The 12,749-nt window shown below is 44.1% G+C and overlaps 1 protein-coding gene across 3 annotated transcripts in view; it reads left to right on the top strand.

Moving 5' to 3' along the window:
* The window catches only part of LOC147526280 (kinesin-like protein KIF2A), a 102,371-nt gene that overhangs the window by 63,846 nt on the left and 25,776 nt on the right, over positions 1 to 12,749 (top strand). For 2 of the 3 annotated variants that reach the window (XM_086630247.1, XM_086630248.1), the window contains exons 15-16: positions 5,685 to 5,752; positions 10,311 to 10,461. In XM_086630247.1, the coding sequence (XP_086486373.1) occupies positions 5,685 to 5,752; positions 10,311 to 10,461 (219 nt within the window). Of the gene's footprint in view, positions 1 to 5,684; positions 5,753 to 9,083; positions 9,198 to 10,310; positions 10,462 to 12,749 lie in introns of all 3 variants that reach the window. The other variant, XM_086630246.1, reaches the window with a different exon arrangement.

Genomic DNA, 12,749 nt, shown 5'->3' on the forward strand with positions numbered 1-12,749 from the left:
GGACTGCCACAACTTCTCCAATATGATAGATAGTGGTTTAGCAACTTCATCTGCCAGTTCCCTCAGGACCCGCAGATGCATCTCATCAGGTCTCATGGACTTGTGCACTTTTGAGTAGTGGTCAACGGCTCAATGTCCAAGTGGAGACCGGTCACGAGTGGCGTCCCTCAGGGGTCCGTGTTGGGCCCGGCCCTCTTCAACATCTTTGTCGGTGACGTGGACAGTGGCATGGAGTGCACCCTCAGCAAGTTCGCCGATGACACCAAGCTGTGTGGTGCCGTCGACATGCTGGAAGGGAGGGATGCCATCCAGAGGGACCTCGACAGGCTGGAGAGGTGGGCCCATGTCAACCTCATGAAGTTCAACCAGGCCAAGTGCAAGGTCCTACATCTGGGTCATGGCAATCCCAGGCACAAATACAGACTGGGCAGAGAATGGATCGAGAGCAGCCCTGAGGAGAAGGACTTGGGAGTACTGGTGGACGAGAAGCTCAATATGAGCCGGCAATGTGCTCTTGCGGCCCAGAAGGCCAACCGCATCCTGGGCTGCATCAAGAGGAGCGTGGCCAGCAGGTCGAGAGAGGTGATTCTCCCCCTCTACTCTGCCCTCGTGAGACCTCACCTGGAGTACTGCATCCAGTTCTGGAGCCCCCAACACAAGAAGGACATGGACCAGCTGGAGAGGGTCCAGAGGAGGGCCACGAAGATGATAAGAGGGCTGGAGCACCTTTCCTATGAGGACAGGCTGAAAGAGTTGGGGCTGTTCAGCCTGGAGAAGAGGAGGCTCCGGGGTGACCTTATAGCGGTCTTCCAGTACCTCAAGGGGGCCTACAAGAAAGATGGGGAGAGGCTGTTCAGGAGGGCCTGTTGTGATAGGACAAGGGATAATGGTTTTAAAATAGAGGGAGATAGATTCAGATTGGATATTAGGAAAAAATTTTTTACCATGAGAGTGGTAGAACACTGGAACAGGTTGCCCAGAGAGGTGGTGGATGCTCCATCTCTGGAGACATTCAAGGCCAGGTTGGACAAGGCCCTGAGCAACCTGATCTAGTTGGAGATATCTCTGTTCCTTGCAGGGGGGTTGGACTAGATGACCTTTGAAGGTCCCTTCCAGCCCTAACCATTCTATGATTCTATGATTCTATGATTCTCCTACAGTGGGCAATTCTTCATTCTCCCAGTCCCTGCCTTTGCGTTCTGCGACTTTGCTAGTACAGCTAGAGCACTTGCCAGTGAAGACTGAGGCAAAAAAGTCATTCAGTACATCAGCCTTCTCCATATCCTGGGTAACAAGGTCTCCCCATCCTTCCATTTTCCCTAGTCCTCCTTTTATCACTGACATATCTATAGAAGCTTTTCTTGTTGCCCTTGATGTCCCTGGCCAGGTTTAATTCTATCAGGGCTTTAACTTTCCTAACCTGATCTCTGGTTGCTCAGACAATTTCTCTGTATTCCTCCCAGGCTACTTGTCCTTGTTTCCATCCTCTGTAGGCTTCCTTTTTGTGTCCTAGTTGGTCCAGGAGCTCCTTGTTCAACCATGCAGGCCTCCTGGTGTTCCTGCCTGACTCCCTCTTTTTTGGGATGCATCACTCCTGAGCTTGGAGAAGGTGGTCCTTGAATGTTAACCAGCTTTCTTGGGCCCCTCTTCCCTCCAGGGCTTTATCCCATGGTACTCTACCAAGCAGATCCCTGAAAAGGCCGAAGTCTGCTCTCCTGAAGTTCAGGGTAGTGAGCTTTCTGTGCTCCCTCCTTGCTTCCCTAAGGATCTTGAACTCCACCATTTCATGGTCACTACAGTCCAGGCTGCCCTGGAGCTTCACATTTCCCACCAGCCTTTCTTTTTGGTGAGAACAAGGTCCAGCAAAGCAACTCTCCTTATTGGTTCCTCTATCACTTGGAGAAGGAAGTTATCATCAATGCATTCCAGGAACCTCCTGGATTGCTTATGCCCTGCTGTGTTGTCCCTCCAACAGATATTTGGGGTGGTTGAAGTCCCCCATGAGGACCAGGCCTCGTGAACATGAAGTTGCTCCTATCTGTCTGTAGAGGGCCTCACCCACTTGGTCTTCCTGGTCGGGTGACCTGTAGCAGACCCCCACTGCTATGTCCCCTGTCCCTGCCCTCTCTTTAATCCTGACCTATAAGCTCTCATTCAGCTCCTCATCCATCCCCAGGCATCCGACCCTAACCATTCTATGATTCTATGTCCTTAAGCACCATGCCTGCACGTCTTTTAAATACCTCCAGGGATGGTGACTCAACCACTTCCCTGGGCACCCTGTTTCAATGCATGACAACCCTTTTTCTACCCTACCTCCTGTCAGGTAGTTGTAGAGAGTGATAAGATCTCCTCTCAGCCTCCTTTTCACCAGGCTAAACAACCCCAGTTCCCTGAGCCGCTCCTCATAAGATTTATTCTCTAGACCTTTCACCAGCTTCATTGCTCTTCTTTGGATGCGCTCCAGCACCTCAGTGTCTTTCTTGTAGCAAGGGGCCCAGAACCGATCACAGTATTTCAAGTTGGTTTTGAAGAGTTACACAGTATGATAACATGTCATAATTTGAAGTTTGCAAGGTAGGTACATAGAATAGTCTCATTTTTAAACTAGTACCACATCTTTGACATGCTGCATCCTTGGCATGCTGCAGTCATAGCTGAAGTGCCAGACCTCTCAGCTCTCTAGGGGAGGAGCAGGAACTTAGTGACTTCCATGTCCAAAAAGGGCCATTGATTCCACTGTGATGGCTTATAAGCAATGTAGACACATTTGAAATAGGAAGAATGATAATTACAGATCTTAAGGTTATTCCTGTCTATAAATACTGCTGCTTTTTCCATCCTTATTTGGAATTATGAATGAGGAAGTGAGTAATGGAGAGGTTGGAGTCCTCCTGTTCTGCTTGGACTGGACTTGTTGAGGCATGAGGATATGTTATGTAGTGCACATTTCTATTCAACAAACTGAGTCGTATTCATGGGTTCTTGTGCCCTGAAGGGGGTATCAGCATGGCTGACAGCACCTACAGTGGCACTTCCCTATAGCAGCCATACCTTGTATGTGTCAAAAAGTTGGAGCAGCCCCCTGACGTTATGACAGTTGCCATGTGTGATGTACTCTGAACATTAAACTGATGGAAGAAATGCATGCACCTTTCACATTAAATGACTTTGGAAGGAATTTTAGGAACTTGTAGGTATTTGTTAATTAGCACCCAGAATGCTTTATAGAGAGACGTGCAATCATATGATCTTTTTAAATCTACACTTGTTGTTTTCATTAGTAACTGATGCATACCAGTATTAGAGGTTTAAACTGAAGTCTATGTGGTAGATTCTTTAGACTTTCTAACCTCGTCCCACTGCATATTTTTCCTTTCTCCTCCGTAGGAGAAATTCCTCTCAGGATGACTACCTGTGCTTTTGTACAGTGTCCTGGTTTCAGCTGGGACAGAGTCAACTCTTTTTTTTAGCAGCCAGAAGAGCTCTGTGTTTTGGTTTTAGTCTGAGACTTGCTCTGAGAAGAATGGTGATAGTGCACTGATGTTTGTAGTTGGCACTGAGGCCTCAAGGACTTTTCAGCTGCCGTGTTCTTGCCAGCGTGCAGGAGCACAACATGCTGGGGTGAGCATGGCCGGGACAAAGGGCCCACAACTGCCCTTGTGATTTGAACTTAGACTTAGGATTGAGGGCCAAATGCCAACGAAGTATTCCATATCATGCAACGTCATGCCCAGTATATAGATGAGGGTTGACTGGAAAGTGCTCTTGCTCTTCCAGGAACTCTCTTCCAAGGGCTCTCTTGGAGTACTATCTTTCTCTGTCATTGTCTTTTTGGGCCTCTCACTTGTCTGGGATTTTGGTGTCAGGACTTGCCTGTTTTGGGATCGTTAGCTGAGATGGGACAGGTGTTGGTCACCAGATGGTGAGCAATTACACTGTGCATCAGTTGTTTGTGTATATATTATCATTGTACATATATATTAACATATTATTATTATCAATATTACTTTTAATGTATTATTATTATTATTATTATTATTATTATTATTATTATTATTATTATTATTATTATTATTATTAAATTGTTCTTATCTCAACCTGCAAGTCTCCTTCCCTTTTCCCCTTTAATTCTCTTCCCCATGCCCTGGGGAGTGGGAGAGGGTGATTGAGCAGCTGTGTGGCCTTTAGTTGCCAGCTGGGCTAAACCACAACATACAGTAATGTCAGCAGCAGGATAAAAGAGAAGACCAGGATTATCTAATCTTCATCAGTTTCAATCTCCTGATGTTGTGCTGCCAGATAAAAATGTTAGTGTGTAGGATCATAGAGGTGTTTGTCTTGGGTAATACCTTTATAGCTCTCCTGAAAGGAGCATAGATCAAAAAAATTGGACTACTGAGATAAGCTAGGACAAATAATGATACACTGTTGCCTGATCATCGTTATTATTTTTGCTGAGTGCTGAAAAGAAGATGAGATCTTCAGGGTTTTATTTAACTGGAAAAGTAAAGACTTATAGATTCCAGATATGCTTGATAATAAATTAACCATCAAGTATTATTTACAGATACAATCCATTTCAGAAAAAAATATAAATCTTTACTTAGGAAAATAGCTAAACACATGCTTATCTTTAATATTATTAAGTACAGTTTTGGACTGTGGCCAAAATAGAACTTTCAAATAAGTATACAGTCTGCCTGAATGGAGAACAGCCTACAAAGATACATAGAGAGAGAGATATATATATATATATATGAATAATCTAATAATTGTTTACAGGATACATTAGACTGACTTTCTACTGAGTTGCATATTTCCCTTTTTGAGGAGTCTTATTTTTTCAGTTAGCTTTGCTTTTACATATTATGTTACGAAGACTGTGAGATGGGGGAAATTGAAATTTCTATGAATTCTTAATATTTCAGGTAAGGTTGAAAAAAATTGCTTCAGCTGGGATAGAGTTAATTTTCTTCCTAGTAGCTTGTATAGTGCTGTGTTTTGGATCTAGGATGAGAATAATGTTGATAACGCAGGGATGTTTTGGTTGTTGCTGAGCAGTGCTTACACAGAGTCAAGGACTTTGCAGCTTCTCATACTGCTCTGTCAGCAAGGAGGCTGAGGGTGCACAAGAAGCTGGGAGGGGACACAGCTGGGACAGCTGATCCAAACTGGCCAAAGGGATATTTCATACCATATGACGTCATGCTGAACAATAACACTGAGGGGGAGTTGGCTGGGGGGTTGCAGCCACTCTTTGGGGACTGGCTGAGCATCAGTCGGTGGGTGGTGAGCAATTGCATTGTGCATCACTTGTTTTGTATATTCTTTTTTCAATATCATTATTATTATTTTCCCTTTCTTTTTATGTCCTATTAAACTTTCTTTATCTCAACCTATGAGTTTTACCTTTTTTTTTTCCTATTCTCTCCCCCATCCCACTGTGGGGAGGGGAGTGAGTGAATGGTTGTGTGGTGTTTAGCTGCCTGACGGGTTAAACCACAACAACTTGACATCTCTCTTCTTGAGATGTCATTGTATTAAGATGGCTGTACATAGTAGACAGTTTCTGTAGAACAGCTCAAATGAAAGTGGAGATAAAAAAAAAAAAGTTAATTTTAATTCATCTACCCTTTCATCTGTGCAAAGCAATTTATTAATGCATGGCTTATTTTCTTCAGATCGCTACAATTTCTCCAGGGATGGCATCATGTGAAAACACTCTAAATACGTTGAGATACGCAAATAGGTATGGAAGATGTTATTGCTTATAGCTATACTGGCTGTTGATCACTGATGTTTAGAATACTGTTGTTCCATGATGTATAATTATTTTAACTACTTGAATAATTTTAGTATACTTGCATTTCTTAATAAGATTTAAACCAAAATACTGGTTACTGATTCAGACTCACATTTAATTTAATTTGTCACTTTTTACAACCATTACAGGAGAATCAATAGAAACTGCATTTAAGCCATTATCCAGAGATGGATATAGTGTGGATTGCAAGGAATGTGGTAGATGCCCTTATTAGTTTTGCCCCTGCTCTGGAGGCATCACCTCTTTGCATTAGGAGGGGTAGTCGGTTTTCATTATGATTCCCTAGGGTGTTAGCTGAAATACCTTTCTGCAATGTGATTTTTTCATCCCCTTGGTGGAATTGCATTTAGTTGCCAGCCTGTTTCTTTTTTATATATATATATGATATATCATATCATATATATCTCTCAACTAATTTATTCTTATGAAAATTCTGCAGTTGCCATGGCCCAAATTTTATACTTCCCAACTTCAGGCAAATATCTGAGACCCCTTATTAAAGAGTCAGTTAATCCAACAGTGACTTTATAATGTGTAGAGAAATTAGCACCTCCAGAGGCTGATGCAGCACCTCTGAGACCTGTACTGCTCTCTGAAAGTGTTTGTCTCTTCAGTGAGTGTGAAAGGGGTCTTCTCCAGCTACAGTTCTCCTTAGTTTAATGTCTGTGGAGATGAGGTCCTGCATGTGCCTGCAGTCGGACCTGCGACCCAGAGACCCACTCCTCACTTCGCTGCAAAGAACAAAGGAGTCAAACAAACTTCTGGGCCATCAGAAAGCCTGGTTTTGCCAGAAAAGGCTACCACCTAGCGGCCTGCTTGCCCCAGTGAAAGATAGGGCAAAACCACGTCTGCTCCTGCTTGGCTGGGCACCCTCGGCCAGTCGCTAATTGGGCACAAAGGGCTGCTAGGGAAGCTTACTGCCCACTCCTCTCGGTATCTGAATATCTTTGGTTTTGGATCAATGGAGTTAGTAGCAAATCTGCCTGGCTTGGACCAGTCTATGTGATTTCCTTCCTAGTGAGAAGAGGGCGTTTACTCCCCTGCTTACATTAACATAACGAAGGATGTTGCACATTGATCAAGACTCTGGATCTTTCTATCCCTTATAGAATACGCATTGCTGAAGTGACTCCAGAAAAAAGACACTGCAAAACAAATTAAATACCTATTTCTAGTATACTAAATCGTTGTGCTGAAACTGTTTCTTCCCCTTGGTGTTAAATTTATATGTTGTTACAGAGTAAATGCCTATCTCTGTAAAGTTGCTTCATGTGTTTTATGTAGTATTTTAACTTTTTCTAGCAATATATCATTTTCATAGTACAATTAGTTTTTAGGTGCTAAAACACCAGTGTCTGCACAGTGTAAGACAGGGAGCACTATAGAATTTAAAGTATTCATAGAATCATAGAATCGTTAGGGCTGGAAGGGACCTTCAAAGGTCATCTAGTCCAACCCCCCTGCAAGGAACAGGGATATCTCCAACTAGATCAGGTTGCTCAGGGCCTCATCCAACCGGGCCTTGAACGTCTCCAGGGATGGAGCATCCACCACCTCTCTGGGCAACCTGTTCCAGTGTTCTACAACTCTCATGGTAAAAAATTTTTTCCTAATATCCAACCTGAATCTACCTCTCTCTATTTTAAAACCATTACCCCTTGTCCTATCACAACTGGCCCTCCTGAACAGCCTCTCCCCATCTTTCTTGTAGGCCCCCTTGAGGTACTGGAAGACCGCTATAAGGTCACCCCGGAGCCTCCTCTTCTCCAGGCTGAACAGCCCCAACTCTTTCAGCCTGTCCTCATAGGAAAGGTGCTCCAGCCTCTTATCATCTTCATGGCCCTCCTCTGGACCCTCTCCAACTGGTCCATGTCCTTCTTATGTTGGGGACTCCAGAACTGGACGCAATACTCCAGGTGAGGTCTCACGAGGGCAGAGTAGAGGGGGAGAATCACCTCCCTTGACCTGCTGGCCACGCTCCTCTTGATGCAGCCCAGGACGCGGTTGGCCTTCTGGGCCGCAAGAGCACATTGCCGGCTCATATTGAGCTTCTCGTCCACCAGTACTCCCAAGTCCTTCTCCTCAGGGCTGCTCTCGATCCATTCTCCGCCCAGTCTGTATTTGTGCCTGGGATTGCCACGACCCAGATGTAGGACCTTGCACTTGGCCTGGTTGAACTTCATGAGGTTGGTACGGGCCCACCTCTCCAGCCTGTCGAGGTCCCTCTGGATGGCATCCCTCCCTTCCAGCATGTCGACGGCACCACACAGCTTGGTGTCATCGGCGAACTTGCTGAGGGTGCACTCCATGCCACTGTCCACGTCACCGACAAAGATGTTGAAGAGGGCCGGGCCCAACACGGACCCCTGAGGGACGCCACTCGTGACCGGTCTCCACATGGACATCGAGCCGTTGACCACTACTCTCTGAGTGCGGCCATTGAGCCAATTCCTTATCCACCGAGTGGTCCATCCATCAAACCCATGCCTCTCTAGTTTAGAGAGAAGAATGTCGTGCTGGACAGTGTCAAAAGCTTTGCACAAGTCCAGGTAGATGACATCCGTTGGTCGACCCTTGTCCACCGATGTTGTCACCCCATCATAAAAGGCCACCAAGTTGGTCAGGCACGATCTGCCTTTGGTGAAGCCATGTTGGCTGTCACCCACCACCTCCTTGCTCTCCATGTGCCTTAGCATGGTTCCCAGGAGAATCTGCTCCATGACCTTGCCAGGCACAGAGGTGAGGCTGACCGGCCTGTAGTTGCCCGGGTCCTCCTTGTTCCCCTTTTTAAAATGGGGGTTATGTTCCCTCTCTTCCAGTCATCGGGGACCTCGCCAGACCGCCACGACTTCTCAAATACAATGGCCAGTGGCTTGGCAACTTCATCCGCCAGTTCCTTCAGGACCCGCGGATGGATCTCATGGTATTGTAGTGGTTTGATATGTTAAAAGGAGCAGTTTAATGGAACACTGAATGTAGAGCAACTTTTATTAACTGCACAAACTGAAATCTGGAATTACTCTTCTGAAAATATTCCTATTGTAGTCTCCTGTAAATTAGCAGCACTGGCTTTGTTCAATTTTGTTAGTGATCTGTAACTCTTTGCAGAAGGTATAAGTATGTTGGCACTCTTGTTTTAATATAAAAATCATTTTATTGTTAAACTATTAAAGAGGAATGCTAAACAGAGTTGACATTTTAACTGTGTTTATGAGAACATTTTCTTTTCATTTGCTGCTGTATTTTGCTGCTGCAGAGTAAAGGAATTTGGAATTAGTCCTTTGGACATTCCCTTCTCACAGGCTAGTGGCAGTTGCTCTGATCTCTCTCCTTCCTATGAGTATGACGACTTTTTTCCTTCAATCACCAGGTCTACTTTATTCTATACATGGAATCTTTATTTTTAAGTTTTCTTTTTGGCAATGTAATTTTACAGACCAATCTTTCATTAGTCCCCTTGCCTTGAGTCACACATACTTTGTTTTTATTTTGTTTGGCAGGTGATGGTTCTGCATGATCTGCAATCATCTTCCCACTAGTTTGTTCACCCTCCTTTAACATCCACACTCTATATCCAGTCTTTCTAGTTTCCTTCATATGTTTAAAAAAAAAGGTGATGTCACCTTTGTACATTTGGTGGACCAAATCTGACAAGTTTGCATTTAGGATAATTTGAATTAATACATATATATATTTTTTTAAACATTTCGTCACTCCAAAGACGAATGAAATACAGTTTTCATTGTAGTAAATATGTGCTACGTGGAAAAAAAAAAAAATCCCCTTAAAAAATGAAGAATTTGTTCTAAAACTTGCTATACTTGCAGACTTTGATGTGTCTGTTTCATAAACATTCTTTTAAATGGGCTTTTGTTTGGACAGAATCATAATCAATCTTTTAAACTATTTTTATGCTGCAAGAGCCTAACATTTTAATAAGATATTTTCACCTTTGAAATTATTTTAATTAAAGGATCTATTAATTCTTTGGGATACTTGGTTGCAAATTATTATTTTCTTCAGAATTCTTGGTGGATTTGCTTATAACAGCTAGTGGGGTACTGATTGACTCACTTTTTTAAAGCACAATTGTGTGCACAGAAAAAGAAAGATGGTCAGATTGAGGGTGCTGAATGAACTTTTCTTTCAAATATTATTCATTGTTAAGGACTTAATATTGAGAGTTTGGAGATTTTTTTGTCCTCTTAACAGTTAATGAGTAGTAAGATTTCAATCAAAAAATGCCTCTTGCTAGAAGATGGACTGTAATCCACCTGCAAATAGTTGAAATTCAATGATCCATGCTTTTTAGGAGTTGGACTAACATTTTTGTCACTGGAAGTACATTAAATTTGTAAAGCTGACATCATCATCCTTATTAAATGAATTAAATTGCACATAAACCTATAGAGCTTTATTTTTGGTTGTGACTCTTTTGCACAGGAAGTTAGTAATTTGCAAATTAAATATTTTCTGATTGTAGGGTGAAGGAGCTGGTGGTTGATTCTAGTGCTGCAAGAGATATCCATCCCATTATGCACCATATTCCAAATCAGATCGATGACTTAGAGACACAGTGGGGTGTGGGGAGCTCTCCTCAGAGAGATGATCTGAAACTGCTTTGTGAACAAAATGTGAGTGGTTTACAGCATTACATGGAAAGAGATGATGATACATACAGCATCAGAACAAATTCTGTGTAACGTATATTTATAGCCTGTTAGCAATATCATTAAGTATGGTCTCATACTTAAGTTTTGTTCTTCATGTGAAATTCAATTAAGCTTTACAATGTGTTTTTAAAAAGATTTTTAAAGCATGGTATAAGGAACCATACTGTCTAGCTAAAACATTAATTGCAGCCAATCTAGTGCTTCCCCCTTTGGTTGTTAACTATTTCTGTCTAAAGAAGTCCTGTTTTCCCAGTTTCTAAATCCATGTTGTGCACTCTTCTAATGTATTAATCACTACATAGAATCATGGAATGGTTTGGATTAGAAGGCACCTTAAAGATCATCTAGTTCCATCTGCCATGGGCAGGGATACCCTCCACTACACTAGGTTGCTAAAAGCCTCATCCAACCTGGCCTTGAACGGGCCCCAGGGATAGGGCATCCACAACTTCTCTGGGCAACCTGTTCCAGTGCTTCACCACCCTCAGAGTGAAAAATTTCTTCCTTAGACCTAATCTAAACCTACCCTCTTTCAGTTTAAAGCCATTACTCCTTGTCCTATCACTACATGCCCTTGTAAAAAGTCCCTCTCCAGCTTTCCTGTAGGCCCGCTTTAAGTACTGGAAAACTGCAATAAGATCACCCTGGACCCTTCTCATCTCCAGGCTGAACAGCCCCAACTCTCTCAGCCTGTCTTCATAGGAGAGGTGCTCCAGCCCTCGGATCATCTTCGTGGCCCTCCTCTGGACTTGCTCCAGCAGCTCCATGTCCTTCTTATTTTGGGGGCCCCAGAGCTGAATGCAGTATTCCAGGTAGGGTCTCACGAGAGCAGAGTAGAGGGGCAGAATCCACTTCCTCGACCTGCTGGCCACACTGCTTTGGATGCAGCCTAGGACACAGTTGGCTTTCTGGGCTGCCAGCGCACAGTCCCGGCTCATGTTGAGCTTCTCATCCACCAGCACCCCCAAGTCCTTCTCCTCAGGGCTGCTCTCATTCCATTCTCCACCCTGTCTGTGCTTGGAATTACCCTGAACCATGTGCAGGACCTTGCACTTAGCCTTGTTGAACTTCATGATGTTTTCACAGGCCCACCTCTCCAGCCTGCCAAGGTCCCTCTGGATGGCATCCCTTCCCTCCAGCGTATCCACAACACCACACAGCTTGGTGTCATCTGCAAACTTGCTGAGGGTGCACTTGATCCCACTGTCCATGTCACCAACAAAGATGTTAAAAAGCATCGGCCCCAGTACTGACCCCTGAGGAACGCCACGCATCACCAGTCTCCATTTGGACATCGAGATGTTAACCGCAACTCTTTGAGTGCGACCATCCAGACGATTCCTTCTCCACTGAGTGGTCCATCCATCAAATCCGTGTCTCTCCAGTTTAGAGACAAGGATGTCATGCAGGACAGTGTCAAATGCTTCACAAAATTCCAAGTAGATGATGTCAGTTGCTCTTCCCTTATCCACCAATGCTGTATCCCCATTGTAAAAGGCCACCAAATTAGTCAGGCAAGATTTGCCCTTAGCGAAGCCATGTTGGCTGTCACCAATCACCCCCTTATTTTCTATGTGCCTTAGCATAGTCGCCAGGAGGATCTTCTCCATGATCTTGCCAGGCACGGAGGTGAGACTGACTGGCCTGTAGTTCCCTGGGTCTTCCTTTTCCCCCTTTTTAAAGATGGAGGCTATGTTTCCCCTTTTCCAGTCAGTGAGAACTTCACCAGACTGACATGACTTCTCAAATATGATGGATAGTGGCTTAGCAACTTCATCTGCCAGTTCCCTCAGGACCCGCAGATGCATCTCATCAGGTCTCATGGACTTGTACACCTTCAGGTTCCTCAGATGGTCTCATACCTGATCTTCTCCTACAGTGGGCAATTCTTCATTCTCCCAGTCCATTCCTTTGCCTTCTCTGACTTGGGCAGTGCGGCTGGAAATCATGCCAATGAAGACTGAGGCAAAAAGTCATTGAGTACGTCAGCCTTCTCCATATCCCAGGTAGCCAGGTCTCCCGTTTCCTTCTGGAAAGGGCCCATATTCTCCCTAGTCCTCCTTTTATCACTGACATATCTATAGAAGCTTTTCTTGTTGCCCTTAATGTCCCTTGCCAGATTTAATTATCAGGGCTTTAGCTTTCCTAACCTGATCTCTGGTTGCTCGGACATTTTCTCTGTATTCTTCCCAGGCCACCCGTCCTTGCTTCCACCCTCTATAGGCCTTCTTTTTGTGTCTGAGTTGGTC

Source organism: Tauraco erythrolophus, chromosome W (assembly GCF_009769465.1).
Source record: "Tauraco erythrolophus isolate bTauEry1 chromosome W, bTauEry1.pri, whole genome shotgun sequence".
Lineage (NCBI taxonomy): Eukaryota > Metazoa > Chordata > Aves > Musophagiformes > Musophagidae > Tauraco > Tauraco erythrolophus.